At 40.9% G+C, this 13365-nt stretch overlaps 1 protein-coding gene across 1 annotated transcript in view; it reads left to right on the forward strand.

Moving 5' to 3' along the window:
- C4_2H1orf146 (chromosome 4_2 C1orf146 homolog) overlaps positions 1 to 13365 on the forward strand; it is a 351173-nt gene that overhangs the window by 162004 nt on the left and 175804 nt on the right. The window contains exon 3 of the mRNA XM_085602182.1: positions 8484 to 8652. Within this exon, the coding sequence (XP_085458308.1) occupies positions 8484 to 8652 (169 nt within the window). The remainder of the gene's footprint in view (positions 1 to 8483; positions 8653 to 13365) is intronic.

Below are 13365 nucleotides of genomic sequence, written 5' to 3' on the forward strand. Positions count from 1 at the left end.
TTATCTTCGGGACACCATGCAGACTATCAACATGGTGGACGGACGACCTTTCGACCACACCAAACAACTGCTGGTCACTTGCGACATTGTGTCATTGTACACAAGCATTCCTCAACAATCCGCTTTGGAGGTCGGGAAAGCAGCACTCAACTGTAGGACTGCGCCTGTAGCAGTGCCCACGGATTTTATCATTGCACTTTTAAGGATTGCGATGATGAAAAACGACTTCATTTTTCAGAACAACTTCTATTTGCAAACCAAAGGAGTAGCTATGGGGGCCACCTTTGCCCCGGATTTAGCTATCATCTACATGGACAATGTTGAGAGAAATGATATCTTTAATGACTCCAATCCATTTGGCACCAACGTAGAGATGTGGATGCGTTACATAGACGATATTTTGATAATCTGGACCGACAATACATCTGAATTGACATCCTCCCACGTTTGGCTCAATCAGAGAACGTTTGGCATCCAATTCACTCTACAATCAGATGGCCAACGGATAGACTTTCTTGATATCACCATCTATGCTGAGGGGGATGAACTTTGTACCACACTCCACCGCAAACCTGCAGAACTGAACTCACTTCTCAAGTATAACAGCTACCACCCGAGAGTTCTTCGGGACAATCTGCCATTCGGGCAATTCCTACGTGTTCGTAGGAATTGTTCCAGTAAATCGAACTATATGTTGGAGTCTGAAGACCTTGCCAACCGACTGATGGAACGGGGCAACCCTAACAGACTGATCAAGAGGGCTAGAAAGCGTGCATGGTTCAGTCCCCGTGAAACCCTACTGCAACCCAGAGACAGAACAGATCCAACCAACCAGAGGATGATATGTGTCACGACCTTTTCTACCAGAAGTAACGCAATCAAGAAAGTCATCAATAAACATTTGGGCTTAATATCAGACGACATACAACAGGAGGCACCTCCGATGCATTCGTATAAAAAGGCTAAGAGTATCAAAGATCACATTGTCCGTTCTTTCCTAGAGTCTCCCGACCCTTTGACTGTCCAATCGTTGTGGAACCTACCACCCATTCTTGGCCACCATCGTTGTGGGCAATGTAAGGCGTGCGCTACTACTATCCAGACCAAGGAATTTGAATACAAACAACGCAAAATCATTTTGAAGAGCTACACTAACTGCAACACAAGTAATGTCATTGACGGGATTTTATGCCCGTGTGGCCTGATTTACATCGGCCAGACCTAGCAGGAGATTAAAGTAAGGGTACTACAACATTGTAGCCGGATCCGCTGTGGGGTACCCGGAGCTCCCCTAGTAGACCATTTCAGAAGAGCGGGTCATGCCCCTGACAATGTACAATGGGTGGTCCTGGAAAAGGCCACTCTGGGACCGAGAGGGGGCAATATTGAACAAATATTGAACACTAGGGAATCGAAGTGAATGTCCCTTCTTGATTCAAACAATAATGGTCTTAACGAAGTGGATAGCAGCCATGCACAACTATCCACACTCTATTTCTAGGACACTTTACCCTCCTGTGTTGAGAGGTACGCGTATTTCTCTGTAGTCACATTGCAATCTCGCACTTTTGTATATTAGCTGGTACGTTTGTAAAGATCGAGTTGGTTATCTCCCCCAATTGTTTCATCCCCCAATTGTTTCATCCTCCTGTGTGAGAGACCGACTCATGACACTCCACTATCCTGTGTTGATATTTGCAGGCCTTACATAATGTAGGAATGTCACAATCTTGTTTTTATAACCATATACACACTGCAAAGATTGAGTTGAGTGTCCTCAATAAAGTTTTAAACCTCTTATATGAGAGGTGCTCCCTGGTTACCAAGATGCATTAAGGGCCCGCACCTTGTTTTTACAGACGCCTTACCCTCCTGTGCGAGAGGTACGCGCCTTTCTGTTTTTTTGCTGCAACACTATAAATCATGTCTGATTGTACGAATTTGCACGTTTTACAAAAGTGGAGCATTGGCTGACACAGTGACACTCCCGTTTTCATCACTTACTATAATCTGTTAGGTCACCAATTGTTCAATTTTTTTTTTTTAAAACGAGTTTGCACAGGCAAAATGTTCACCTGCCCTCTTTTTTTCATGACTTCCTGCACATTTATGCATACACGCACTCCGGTCCATTGCAACGCTGATATCGCTTACAGTCCGGGCCGTTGAGTCTTTCCTCTCTGGCGACCCCTCTCATTAGCACGCATGCAGCGTGCATCTACGTGCACGCGCCGAGCATCACTTTCTTGCATATAAACGGCCCTGTCATTCAGCCGGCCATCTGCACGGTCACGGCTTTAGATCTTTGAAAACGGACCGATTCACTTCTCCGCCCTCAGGTATTTCAGCATGCCCACCGAGCGGTGGTTGACCACGTAATTGTTTCCTTTCGCTAAATATTGGAGATCCCTTTTCTAAGCGCTGGTCATTGGTTTTTGTATTCTCAGATTTTATGAAGCTGGGCTGACCGACTATGGCGGCCTTCAAGTGATTATCTCCTACTCAGGGTCTGGTGATTTATCCCTTCCCCAGTAAGTGTATGTGATATAGTCACCCATGTTACACTGTCCGTGATGTATTGTAATTTCCGAGGTCTCTGAGTGTCTTTTGGAGTTCTTTTTATTTCTTTGGTTTATTTTGTTAATAGTCCCTCATTCTTCCTGTTTAGTACCTCCTTCTCTTTTGTTGTTACCTCCCACGAGGACAGCCCCTTTTACATGTGTCCTTACTCTGCAGGTTTCATTAACAGTTAGTGAGGTCTATTTCGTTAATTAATATCTTCATGCTCTCCTGCTTCTGCAAACAACACTGGTTTGTAGTTGTACTTACAACCATGGAGGGGTTAAGCTCTCTTTATAGCAAGTGCCTCGCTGAGAGTGCCATCCCTGAGGCAGCGGCCGAACTGCTGTAACTCTTAACCCTCCCTGGGGTCTGACTGCACCACGACACAATGCACAGAACCCCAAATCTCTTCATAAAGGTACAGTGCCTACCAGGTGAATGCGGTCTGAACTGTTGGACCTTTCAATACTGGTATATTTATTTTGCTATTTACCTTAAAGTTATGTTTTAAACACAACCAGTTACTCTGAACCAGTTGCAATGTGATTTTAACACAATCAATCAGTCACTTATTTTGTTATATTTTAATTGCATTTATGCTTCTCTGCACGCTCTATTTTGTATTTCTTTACATAAAGACCCAGTCCCTGGGATTTCCTTACAGTTTATTACTAATTCATATTTTTACAAAATAAATTACTTGGGGTTAACAAAGCTTTCGCATGTTACCTTCTGTGCGCACATTTGGCTGTGTTCCTTTGTTACAATTAAACTTATGTGACTGGTACTTCGCTAACTGATGTGCTTTTGGATAAATAACTTGTATTCAAACAATTAGATTAGCATTTCTGCTTTTCTATGCATTTTTGGTTCCACAACCAGTCTGCATGATCTTTTTTATATTTCAATATTATACACAACTAGTTATTTTCATTCTTACATTCCAACAAACTTACAACTAATTTTGCAATCAATGTGCCATTACAATCCTGGTGCGATATAAACACACAAATAGGTAATTTTTTTATTCAATGAATTGTATCTGTTTCTATGGGATAAAAGCCAGCCCTTCGTTTTATTTATGTTTTCAATGTTTTTCTAATGCTTCGCCGGTATGTGAAAGGCAGTCCGGCTTTTAAGTTTATTTAAATGTTTAAGTGTAAAAGGGTTTTTGGGGAACAAAGCGTGAAGGGACATTGTTTTAAATGTACTTTCTTTTACCATACTTTTCAATTTACAAAATACTAAAACTTATGAAACAAAACAGTAGATGTGCCGTAATCTTCACACCAAATGGCTTGGCAGCTTGAAAAGTAGATTTAACTTTCTATGGAAATCTTCACATCCTATTGTTTATGGCCAAGCATGCCATCAGTTTTCCACATATGCTGCTGCAATAAAGATAACAATCTTTACCACCGGCTAATTTGCTCTTTAGTGTGCTATTGTTGTCTGCTTTCCCACATATCATCACAAGCCCACAAACTAAGCATCCTTAGCAGCTAGAGCTATACTGCAGGGTGACCTCTCCCCAGCCCAGCTAAGCTGTCAAAGGCCAACACCTGTTGGAAACTCTAAATGAGCGCAAGCTTCCTACCCTCACACTCTCCCATAAAGCCTTAAAGGCTCACAAGGTACGCGTCCTAGCAGTCAAAAGCTCTTCTGCACTGTGACTTCTCTCCAACCCAGCTAACGTGTCTTAGGCCTGGAACTGCAAACATCCTACCATAGCGTATACTACCATAACGCAAACTCCATTCTCTCCCACACATCGTCAAAAGTCCACCGGGTAAGTATCCTAGGCAGTCCAGAGTTCTTCTACAGGGTCACCGATCACCACCCAGCAGACATATTTGAGGCCTCAAATTCCACACATCCTACTGTACGGCAAGGTTCCTCCCCTCACCCTCTCCCACAAATCCTCAAACCACCACAACGTAAATGTCCTTAGCAGTCCAAAGCTCTTCTGCAAAGTGACCTCTCCCCAGCCCACCTCTCATCTTTTTCCTCTCTATTTATACTTCATTTCTCTCTCTTCACTCTCTCTCACTTACCTCCATCTCTTTCTCAACCTTTCCATATACACCATCTCATTCTTCAAAACATGCAGCACTGCTTTTATTTTCAGTTTACCTTTTGCCTCTTAACTACAAAACAAATTAAAAAACGTACACATATGTATATTAACACATGTATCGATTACACTTTATTTGGATTCCCTGCCTGATGCCACACGTAAATACTGCTTAAAAAATCAACAATCAGTCGCAGTGATATTTTTAAAATAAATGTATGCTGCTAAGGCCGTGGCATTTGAGTTGGTTTAAAAAAAAAAACGTCCTTCATTTGGTCACAGTTAATTAGAAAATCTGTTTTCTAAGACAAAGTGTTTTTGGTTGGTTTACAATTTTAAAAAGCATTTGCTGCATCTTAATTTTTCATTATAATTCGACCTTAGCAGTCCAGAGCTCTACTGCAGGGTGACCTCTCCCCAGCCCAGCTCGCATATCTGAGAACTGCACCTGCAAACATGCTACCCTAGCACAAGCTTCCTTCCCTCATCCTCTCCCACTTACACATCGTCAAAAGCCCACAAGGTAAGCGTCCTTACCAGTCCAAAGCTGTACTTCAAGATGACCTTGTCTCAGCCCAGCGGACGTATTTAACGTTTGGACCCGGAGAAGTTCCTAAACAAGAGCAAGCTTCATTCCCTCATCCTCTCCCACAAATCATCACAGGCCCACAAAATAATCATCCTTACCAGGCTACAGCTCTACTGCATGGTGACTTCTCCTCAGCCCAGCTAATGTGTCTAAGGGCTAAACCTGTAAAAAATACTCTAAAGAAGCGCAAGCTTCCTACCCTTATCCTCTCACATAAAGCCTCAAAAGCCCATAAGGTAGTTTCCATAGCAGTCAAAAGCTCTACTGCACGGTGACTTCTCCCCAGCCCAGCTAACAAGTCTGGAACTGCAAAGATCCTATCGTAGCGCAGGCTTCACCCCCCCCCCCCAGCTTCTTAAACATACTCAAGTTAAGTGTCCGTGCTGAGGGGGCCCCTGGAGCTTTGCCCCACTCCCCGCAGATGTGTCAGGCCTCAACCTCCAAAGTTCTTACCGTACCACAAGCTTCCTTCCCTCATCCTCTCCCATATATCCTCAGAACGCTTCTACAAAGTGACCTCCCCCAGCCCACCACACGTCTTTTTCTCTCTCTAACTCGCTGTTTCTCTCCATCTATACCTATTCCTCTCTCTTCACTTATTTTCTCACTTTATTATTAATTCATATTTTTTCAAAAATGTAATTGCTTGGGGTTAACAAGACTACACATATACTGATTATGCTCAATTGGGATTCCCACCCTGATTCCACACATAAACACTGCTATACATAAACATATTTTTACATTATAATCACATTTAAGCTGCTATAGCCGTGGCGTTTTAAATTGGTTTAAAAAATAAACAATCTCCTTGAGTTGTTCACAGTTAATTAGCACATCTGTTTTTTTAAGAAGATGTGTTTTTGGGTGTATTACAATTTAAAACAGCACCGCTCGTGTCTCAATTGTTCATTATAATGCAACCGTAGCAGTCTAGAGCTGTACTGCAGGGTGAACTCTCCCCAGGCCAGCTCGCATATCTAAAGTCCTTACCCTGCAAAGATACTACCATAGTGCAAGCTTACTCCCCACACCCTCTCCCATATATTCTCAGATTGCCACAAAATAAGCATCCTTAGAAGTCCAGAACTCTTCTGCAAGGTGACCCCTTCGCAGCCCACCTCGCATGTCTTTCTCTTTCACTCTTTATCTCTCTCTAACTCGCTCTTTCTCTCTATACCTTATTTCTCCCTCCACAGTAAACATTATCTCAAATGCATGTTAAAAATTAATAAATAAAAAATAGTGTAATTACAAAAATAAATCAGTTAAACATTATTGTTTCTATATCTCAATATCTCTGCATAACTAATAACAACGTACTTTTAAAAGGATTCTCAATTTCACGTTTTAGAGCAACCTCTCAAGTGCACACGAACATACACAGTACTTATAATCACTCTCAATTTACTTGAGCCATCTACTACTATCTATGTCGCACAATACCAAATTTACAATTACCACAGCTCTAACTCTAAACAATGTAGCACCTATTACATAACAACTACTTCTCTGATGTCCTCACTAATTCCTCATCCAAAATACTCTAGGCAGTGCTGCTACCTGCTTCCCTGGTCCCAATACAAATTACACATTCAAAAACGACTACACAGTCATGCAGCTGCTTCTATAAAGCCAGTGGTAATTGCTTATTGCAATTACACTATGCATTGCTGCTACCTGTTTTCCCTAGTCCCAGCTCTAAATCATCATTATAAACCTCTAAACAATGCTGCTACATGCTTCTCTGGTCCCCTTAGTAACTCCCACATTCTAAATAATATAGCCAATGCTGCAGTCTCTAATCCCAGTAGTAATTGCTCAATCTTAATACTCTACACACTACTGCTAACTGCTTCTCTGCTCACATTAGTAATTCCTCATTCTAACTCCTCTACACAATACTGCTAGCAGCACTCTGTAAAGTAATATATTATACCCCATTCTAACCGCTCTACACATATCTGCGCATGCTTCTCATCGGAAATTCCTCATTCAAAACACTGTACACAATGCTGCTACCTGCTTCACTACTCTCATCACTAATTCATCATTGTAACTCATCTATACAATGCACCAAATACCTCTCTAATACCGCTGGTAATTCCACATTCTAAATACTCTAAGCAGTACTACAGCTTTACCTCTCTTCCCAGTAGTAATTCAACATTTACAATCCTATAAACAATGCTGCAAACTGCTTCGTTAATCATGTAATTCACAACACCATTCTAATTCCTCTATGCAGTGCTGCACCATTGCTATTTATTTGTTATTATTTAGGAAATGCAGCTAAATAAACACTAGTGCATTATTATTAAAAAAAGCTAACGAATAACAACAGTTACAAATGTATGCTCACATCAAATCTTTCTCTTATTTTTTCCATTCCAATATACAGTACTTTATATAGCTAATACAGGTCCCTTTACAACTCCACAGACACACCTAGTAACAGCACCTAGTAACAGGCAAACATACTGCACCCTTTTATTGCTTCAGCAATTTCTTTTAAGTTCTTATACTACTACTTTGATATTTTTAGAAAGAAAAGAATCTTATTTGCGACACCAATAGCTTTCAAATAAAATAATGCGAGACCTATTGCATTTTAAATGCTTGTTTTATTTTGGACTGGCCACCAGGTGAAATGTCCTACTGGGGCACTTATTTCTCTAAAAGTTCTTTCACACACTTTGTAATTTAAAAAAATATATGTATTGTTTCAAGATAGGTGGCTGCCTATTTGGTACAGCAAATTAAAAGTAAAAAATCAAATTTAGCATCTGCAGCACCTTGACACATATATGCGCACAGGTGGTGATACATACATGCTTATCAGACTGAGGTTGACCATAAAGTTTAACATTTATGTAAATCAAGGTCACTGCGATCTCGTGACACTTATGTTTGCATGTGTGGTGACACCTGTGTTCATAAAAGTCATAACGCCGAAGCCAAAAGTTTTCTGTTTGTTTTGTTTCTTTTTGCTGATGCTTTTTAGCATCGCTGCAAGCATTGGTAAAGACAAGGGTTGGCTAATGCCTTTTATAAAAGGCCTGTTGCCTGTACAAGAGCTTGTTTTATTTGTCTTGGTGCAGTATATCCATTTTTATGACGTATGTTGCAAAATGTTTGATAGTAGCATTGGAAAAGTAAGAACAAAAATGTGAGACAGAACAAATGTATTTCTGATAGGTATTATCTTATTTCATAGACACAAACTGCAACCAACTGCTATCTCTTCTTTTACCTCAGGTGTTGCTTTTTTATTGGTGAACATACAAGATTTATCTTTGATGCAGATAGATTTTGTTTTAGAAAAAATTGAGAAATTTATAGGCATTCATCGCAATAGCTTCTTACTCCCAGTTGCTGCTCTGCATGGAAGAGAAGAGTGGAAATTTATGTTCCACATTCAACAGAGGTGAGCAATAGCATTTGGACTGACAAAGTAAAACATGTTAAAATGTTCATCTTTGTATCTTTATAGTAAGAATTGTCCCAGTTAAATACTGGTAATCATAATTACTGCAAGTCTAAGGGCCTCATGTAGGAAGCCAAATACCGGTCGGTAACGGCCGATTTTCGGTAATTATACCGTTACCGACCGGTATTTTGGCTTTTGAGATGTAGGGGGAGAATTTCATGATTCGGTATTTACCGAATCGGTAAAATTACCGAATCGGTAATATTACCGATTCGGTAAATTTACCGATTCGGTAAATACCGAATCATGAAATGAGATGTAGGGGGAGTGTGTGGTGGGTGTGGGGATTCGTTATTTACCACCAACTAAAGGTTGGTGGTAAATGACGAATAGGTGACAAAAAGCATTTTTGTGCACGTTTAAGTGTGCAATGTGGCAGACATACATGCCCTTAGGGCATGTATGTGCGCCACATGTGCACACATGGCCGAATCAGGGGTGCAACAGGGTGTTAATGTGACACCCTGCCACCCTTGCATGTGCTCCCCCATTACCGAATCGGTATTTACCGATTCGGTAATGAGGCATACCTTCCCATCAATGGGAAGGTATGCCTCATTACCGAATCGGTAAATACCGATTCGGTAATTACCGAATTTTTCCGAATCGGTAATATTTACCGACTCATTACCTACATTGCATTTACCACTTCATAAATACCGAATCGGTATGATTCGGTATTTATGAAGTGGTAAATGCAAGCCCACCTACATAAGGCCCTAATGTTTTACAAATTTATTTTTCAAGTTTTTCCTTTTTCGGAAAACAAACCAAGAAACATTGCTGCAGCAGAAAAAGTTCTATTATCTTGCGTACATTGGCAGGAACCCAGCAGTCCGCACTCCTCTGACTGTAGAGTTACAAATTACAATGAGGAATGATGAAAGGTTTACAACAGACAGATATGGTTAAACGAGGTCACACAGGCATTCCTTATACAATTACTGTTCTCCGGGCTCAATTATCCAGCCCACCCGGTTCACTCTCGCCTGATTCTGGCTCTGGTGGTCATTCTCATGAGCACTGGGGCCGAGGGGGAGTAGCACAATTCACATCACTCCGTTAGGTCTGTCTGCAACTTGTCATCTCTATGCTTTAATTTCATATGAGCGTCTTCGGCTAAAGTCCTATCTCGGACATCCCTAAGCCATGCTAACTTGTCTGGGTCTATCTGTTCCATCCAGGTAATGGCAATACTATTTCTGGCCAGAACCAGCATAAACTGAAGCAGTTTATATGCCATTTTTTGCTTCTTGGGTTATCGTATATAACACAGCAGACACTCAGTGGCTCCTTCAATAAGTGGAGGCCTGTTCTTTCGCGCACCTTCGCCAGAATCGCTGCAGCTCAGGGCATGTCCGAGACCAATGTAGGAAGTCCGCCCATTCCGCGTCGCACTTGGGGCATGTATCTACATGGTTCAGAGATATGCGATTCAGCTTCAGCGGTGTGAGGTAGGTGTGGTGTAAGTAGTTATAGTGAATCAGTTTGAACCGCGCATTGCAGGAAACGTGCGTGAGGGTGCTAATTGGCCGTCCAGGTTTTGCCTTCTATTTGTATGTTTAGATCCCCCCTCCCACGCTGCTCTTGCCCAAGTGGGCAGACCGGATGAGTCAAACCTCATGGCTTTGTATGATAAACAACGTTTACCACGAAAAGGTTTCCCCGCAGGGAATTGCAACGCGGTCGATACGAAATCCAACACCTTCCCTACTGTCCGCACAGACTGGAGTTGGTGCTCCAGTGGAAAAAGGCCAAATGTACATATCCTCCCTATGTCACAGACTCGTCACCACATTACTCATTCATACATTCATTCATTGGTGGGGCCCATAACACCAACACTCGTACATCTCACTCAAATCTGCGCACAGGAGGAAAAGAAGCACTGGACTTGTGGGGGGGTACCTTGTTACCTATCCGGAGTAATTCTTTTACATTATAGACATTATATACACCTGCACCTATAGAATACTAACTTTAACATCAAGGCACTCCACCACTTGGTCGATGGACCAATTAGTTGGACGGGTTAATGGTGATTTAGAACCAGCTAAAACACATTTAAATCTTCGGAACCTTTCGGTTAACTTTCAATACCCTATTAAAGAATCACAAACTCATTTCTTATTAATCAATGTTTAGTTTATCTAATTAATTTACTCTGTGTTGGCATATTCAGGATTACAGTTCAAATCAGATTTCTATTGAGCGATTTCCAGCTTTTGATCTTGAACATAAATTGACATAACATTTATACTTACCTAAATTTGAATATTGGTGACCATTTCCAGAAGAACCCGTCAACCCACAGCAAAAATCTAAATCCCTTCAGATGGAATCGTCCTTTATAATCAAAGAGAAACCCAGGTAAATCCAGGAAATCTCCCTCAGCACGACGTAGTCCCTACGATTTAGCCAAGGGACCAGGCGATCGCGCCAACGAACCAACAATCCAGCAAATCGAACCTCCACACCAACAGCCACCAACAGCGATAATGATACAGACTTTTTCTCTCTTCTAAATACCCCCCTTATATACTCTTTTTCTCCTTACTTTTAGGACAATGTGCAACAATTTAGGAGTAGAAAGTGTTCTCATTGGCTAAATCCTCTGAATTTTGTAAGTGTTTTCAATATTCCCAGGCTTGCCTGTTTCCCATGAGGCCAGGCATGACATCTTCCCAATTGTATTCTTTTCGTAGTTTCACAGGCGAAAGTTCCGAAGTAACAACATGTAAATCTTCTTGTACAGGTCGTTCATTGTCCCCTCAGTCATTCACACTAGTCTGAGTCTTGGCAGTCCTCCACGTTCCTATCCTTGACAAAGAACATTTTGTTTCTCATCTGAGGTCGCTTGGAGATCTTCAGAGCCATCCGGGTCTGCGCAGTCGACATCACGCTCACATGATGGTGGCCACTTCCGAACTCCATTTTAAGCACTGCGGCCTAGTAGGCCCGAATGCCAACTTAAGCAAAAACAAACATAACAGTAATTAATATATAGAAATGAAGATTCTAATGTTAAACCCGCACTAATCCCAATATATATTAGTATTTTCCTAGCTTGTAGCAACATTCAAAGCAAAACTACTCACCATTCTGCAGCACTGGAAGCACAAGCCATCCCAAAAGCAACATGAATCATGCTATTCTCTATTTCAACACATCCTAAAGTTAGTTTGCGTACCACAGTTAATTATTTAATTAGTTGCCATGCAATTAGCATTTTAGTCCCACGTGTATCTTGTGTTTATTAAGGTGCAAGGGTTGATTAATTATACCACTTCACACAATTAGTACAAGTTAATATCTAGAATGATTACGTCATTAATATTTCATGCAAAAATAGAGGAGGTGTACAAAAGTTTGCTTTACCTGCTCCATCAATCCCCCCTTTGATGATTTTTAACATCACCACAAATCCCAATAAATGTCCCCAAAAAATGTGCGGAAATGATTACTGAGTTCCCTTACATTTTGTTACGTTACATCATAGTTTCTCCCATCTCATCTTCTCTTGTTTTCTTGTACATGTTCTTTTTCCATTCTTCTAGTTCTATATCTCCTACTTCTCTTTCTCTTATTTCCTTCTCCTTTCTTTTCACAATTTCTCTTTTTATTTTATTTTGTAATTTTCTTCTTTTTATACATCAGTATCAGTATTACCACACAAGTCACTGGCATTAGTATTTTACCTACAAATGAACTACCTAATTTTGTTAATAAACCCTTTATAGTAGAAAAGCCTTTACCAAGCTTCTCCCAAACACTTTCAACCTCCATTGGAACAATTCCCTCATGCAATTCAGTTATATTCTTAATGTATTTCTTTTAAGTTTGGCTCTCGTCAGGAATGTAAGTACAGCAATGTTGTACCTTCAGCATTCCACAGACTCCTCCCTCTTTGACTAATATAATATCAAGGGCAATTTGGTTTTGCATAATCATGGCTCTCATGGCAACCATTTCGGTATTTACCATTAAGAACCCTCCAGCTGTGCTTGTCGATAAGCGATCCACAACTGTAGACCATTTTCAAATTTTATGTGCATTCAGAGATATTCCAACGGCTGGTATCAGGGCTCCAAAAATATCCCCTACAATTTCTGACCAACTTTCCCTCCTTCTACGTGTTAGTTGTCTATTTCATGCAAACCGTCCTCTCCCCTTCCCACATGAAATATTCTTGGGAAGACCAGGCCTAGGTAGCATGTACCATACCAGTGGTCCGGTAACCTATAATAAGCCCTGTTCCCACAGATGTAATATATTCCAGGGAATACCGGATCATTCCCTCCTTTAAATCCCCATCCCTCTATGATTTTATATACATCATGGCATTAACTTGCACCTACAAAAAAATTATCATAAACAGTGTTATCTCTTCTGATGCACAATTTCCCTCTCTGAGGCCAATCCAAAGCAATTGCAGGATTTGTTTCTCCCTTTAAATGGTTTTCCTTCTCTGCATCCCAAAATGTTATTTACATCTTTTCCCCAGACCCCTTTCTTCGCATCTTAATTCTCTTCTCTTCTACCATGTTCAAGAAAGTTTTCTCTTCTTTTCTCAGACTACAAGTAAGATTGTTCTTAAACACTTCTTCTAAATTTAATTCTCTAGTTTCTAAGAAACATTCACCTAAAATG

This window comes from Triturus cristatus, chromosome 4_2 (assembly GCF_964204655.1).
Source record: "Triturus cristatus chromosome 4_2, aTriCri1.1, whole genome shotgun sequence".
In the NCBI taxonomy this organism is placed as follows: domain Eukaryota; kingdom Metazoa; phylum Chordata; class Amphibia; order Caudata; family Salamandridae; genus Triturus; species Triturus cristatus.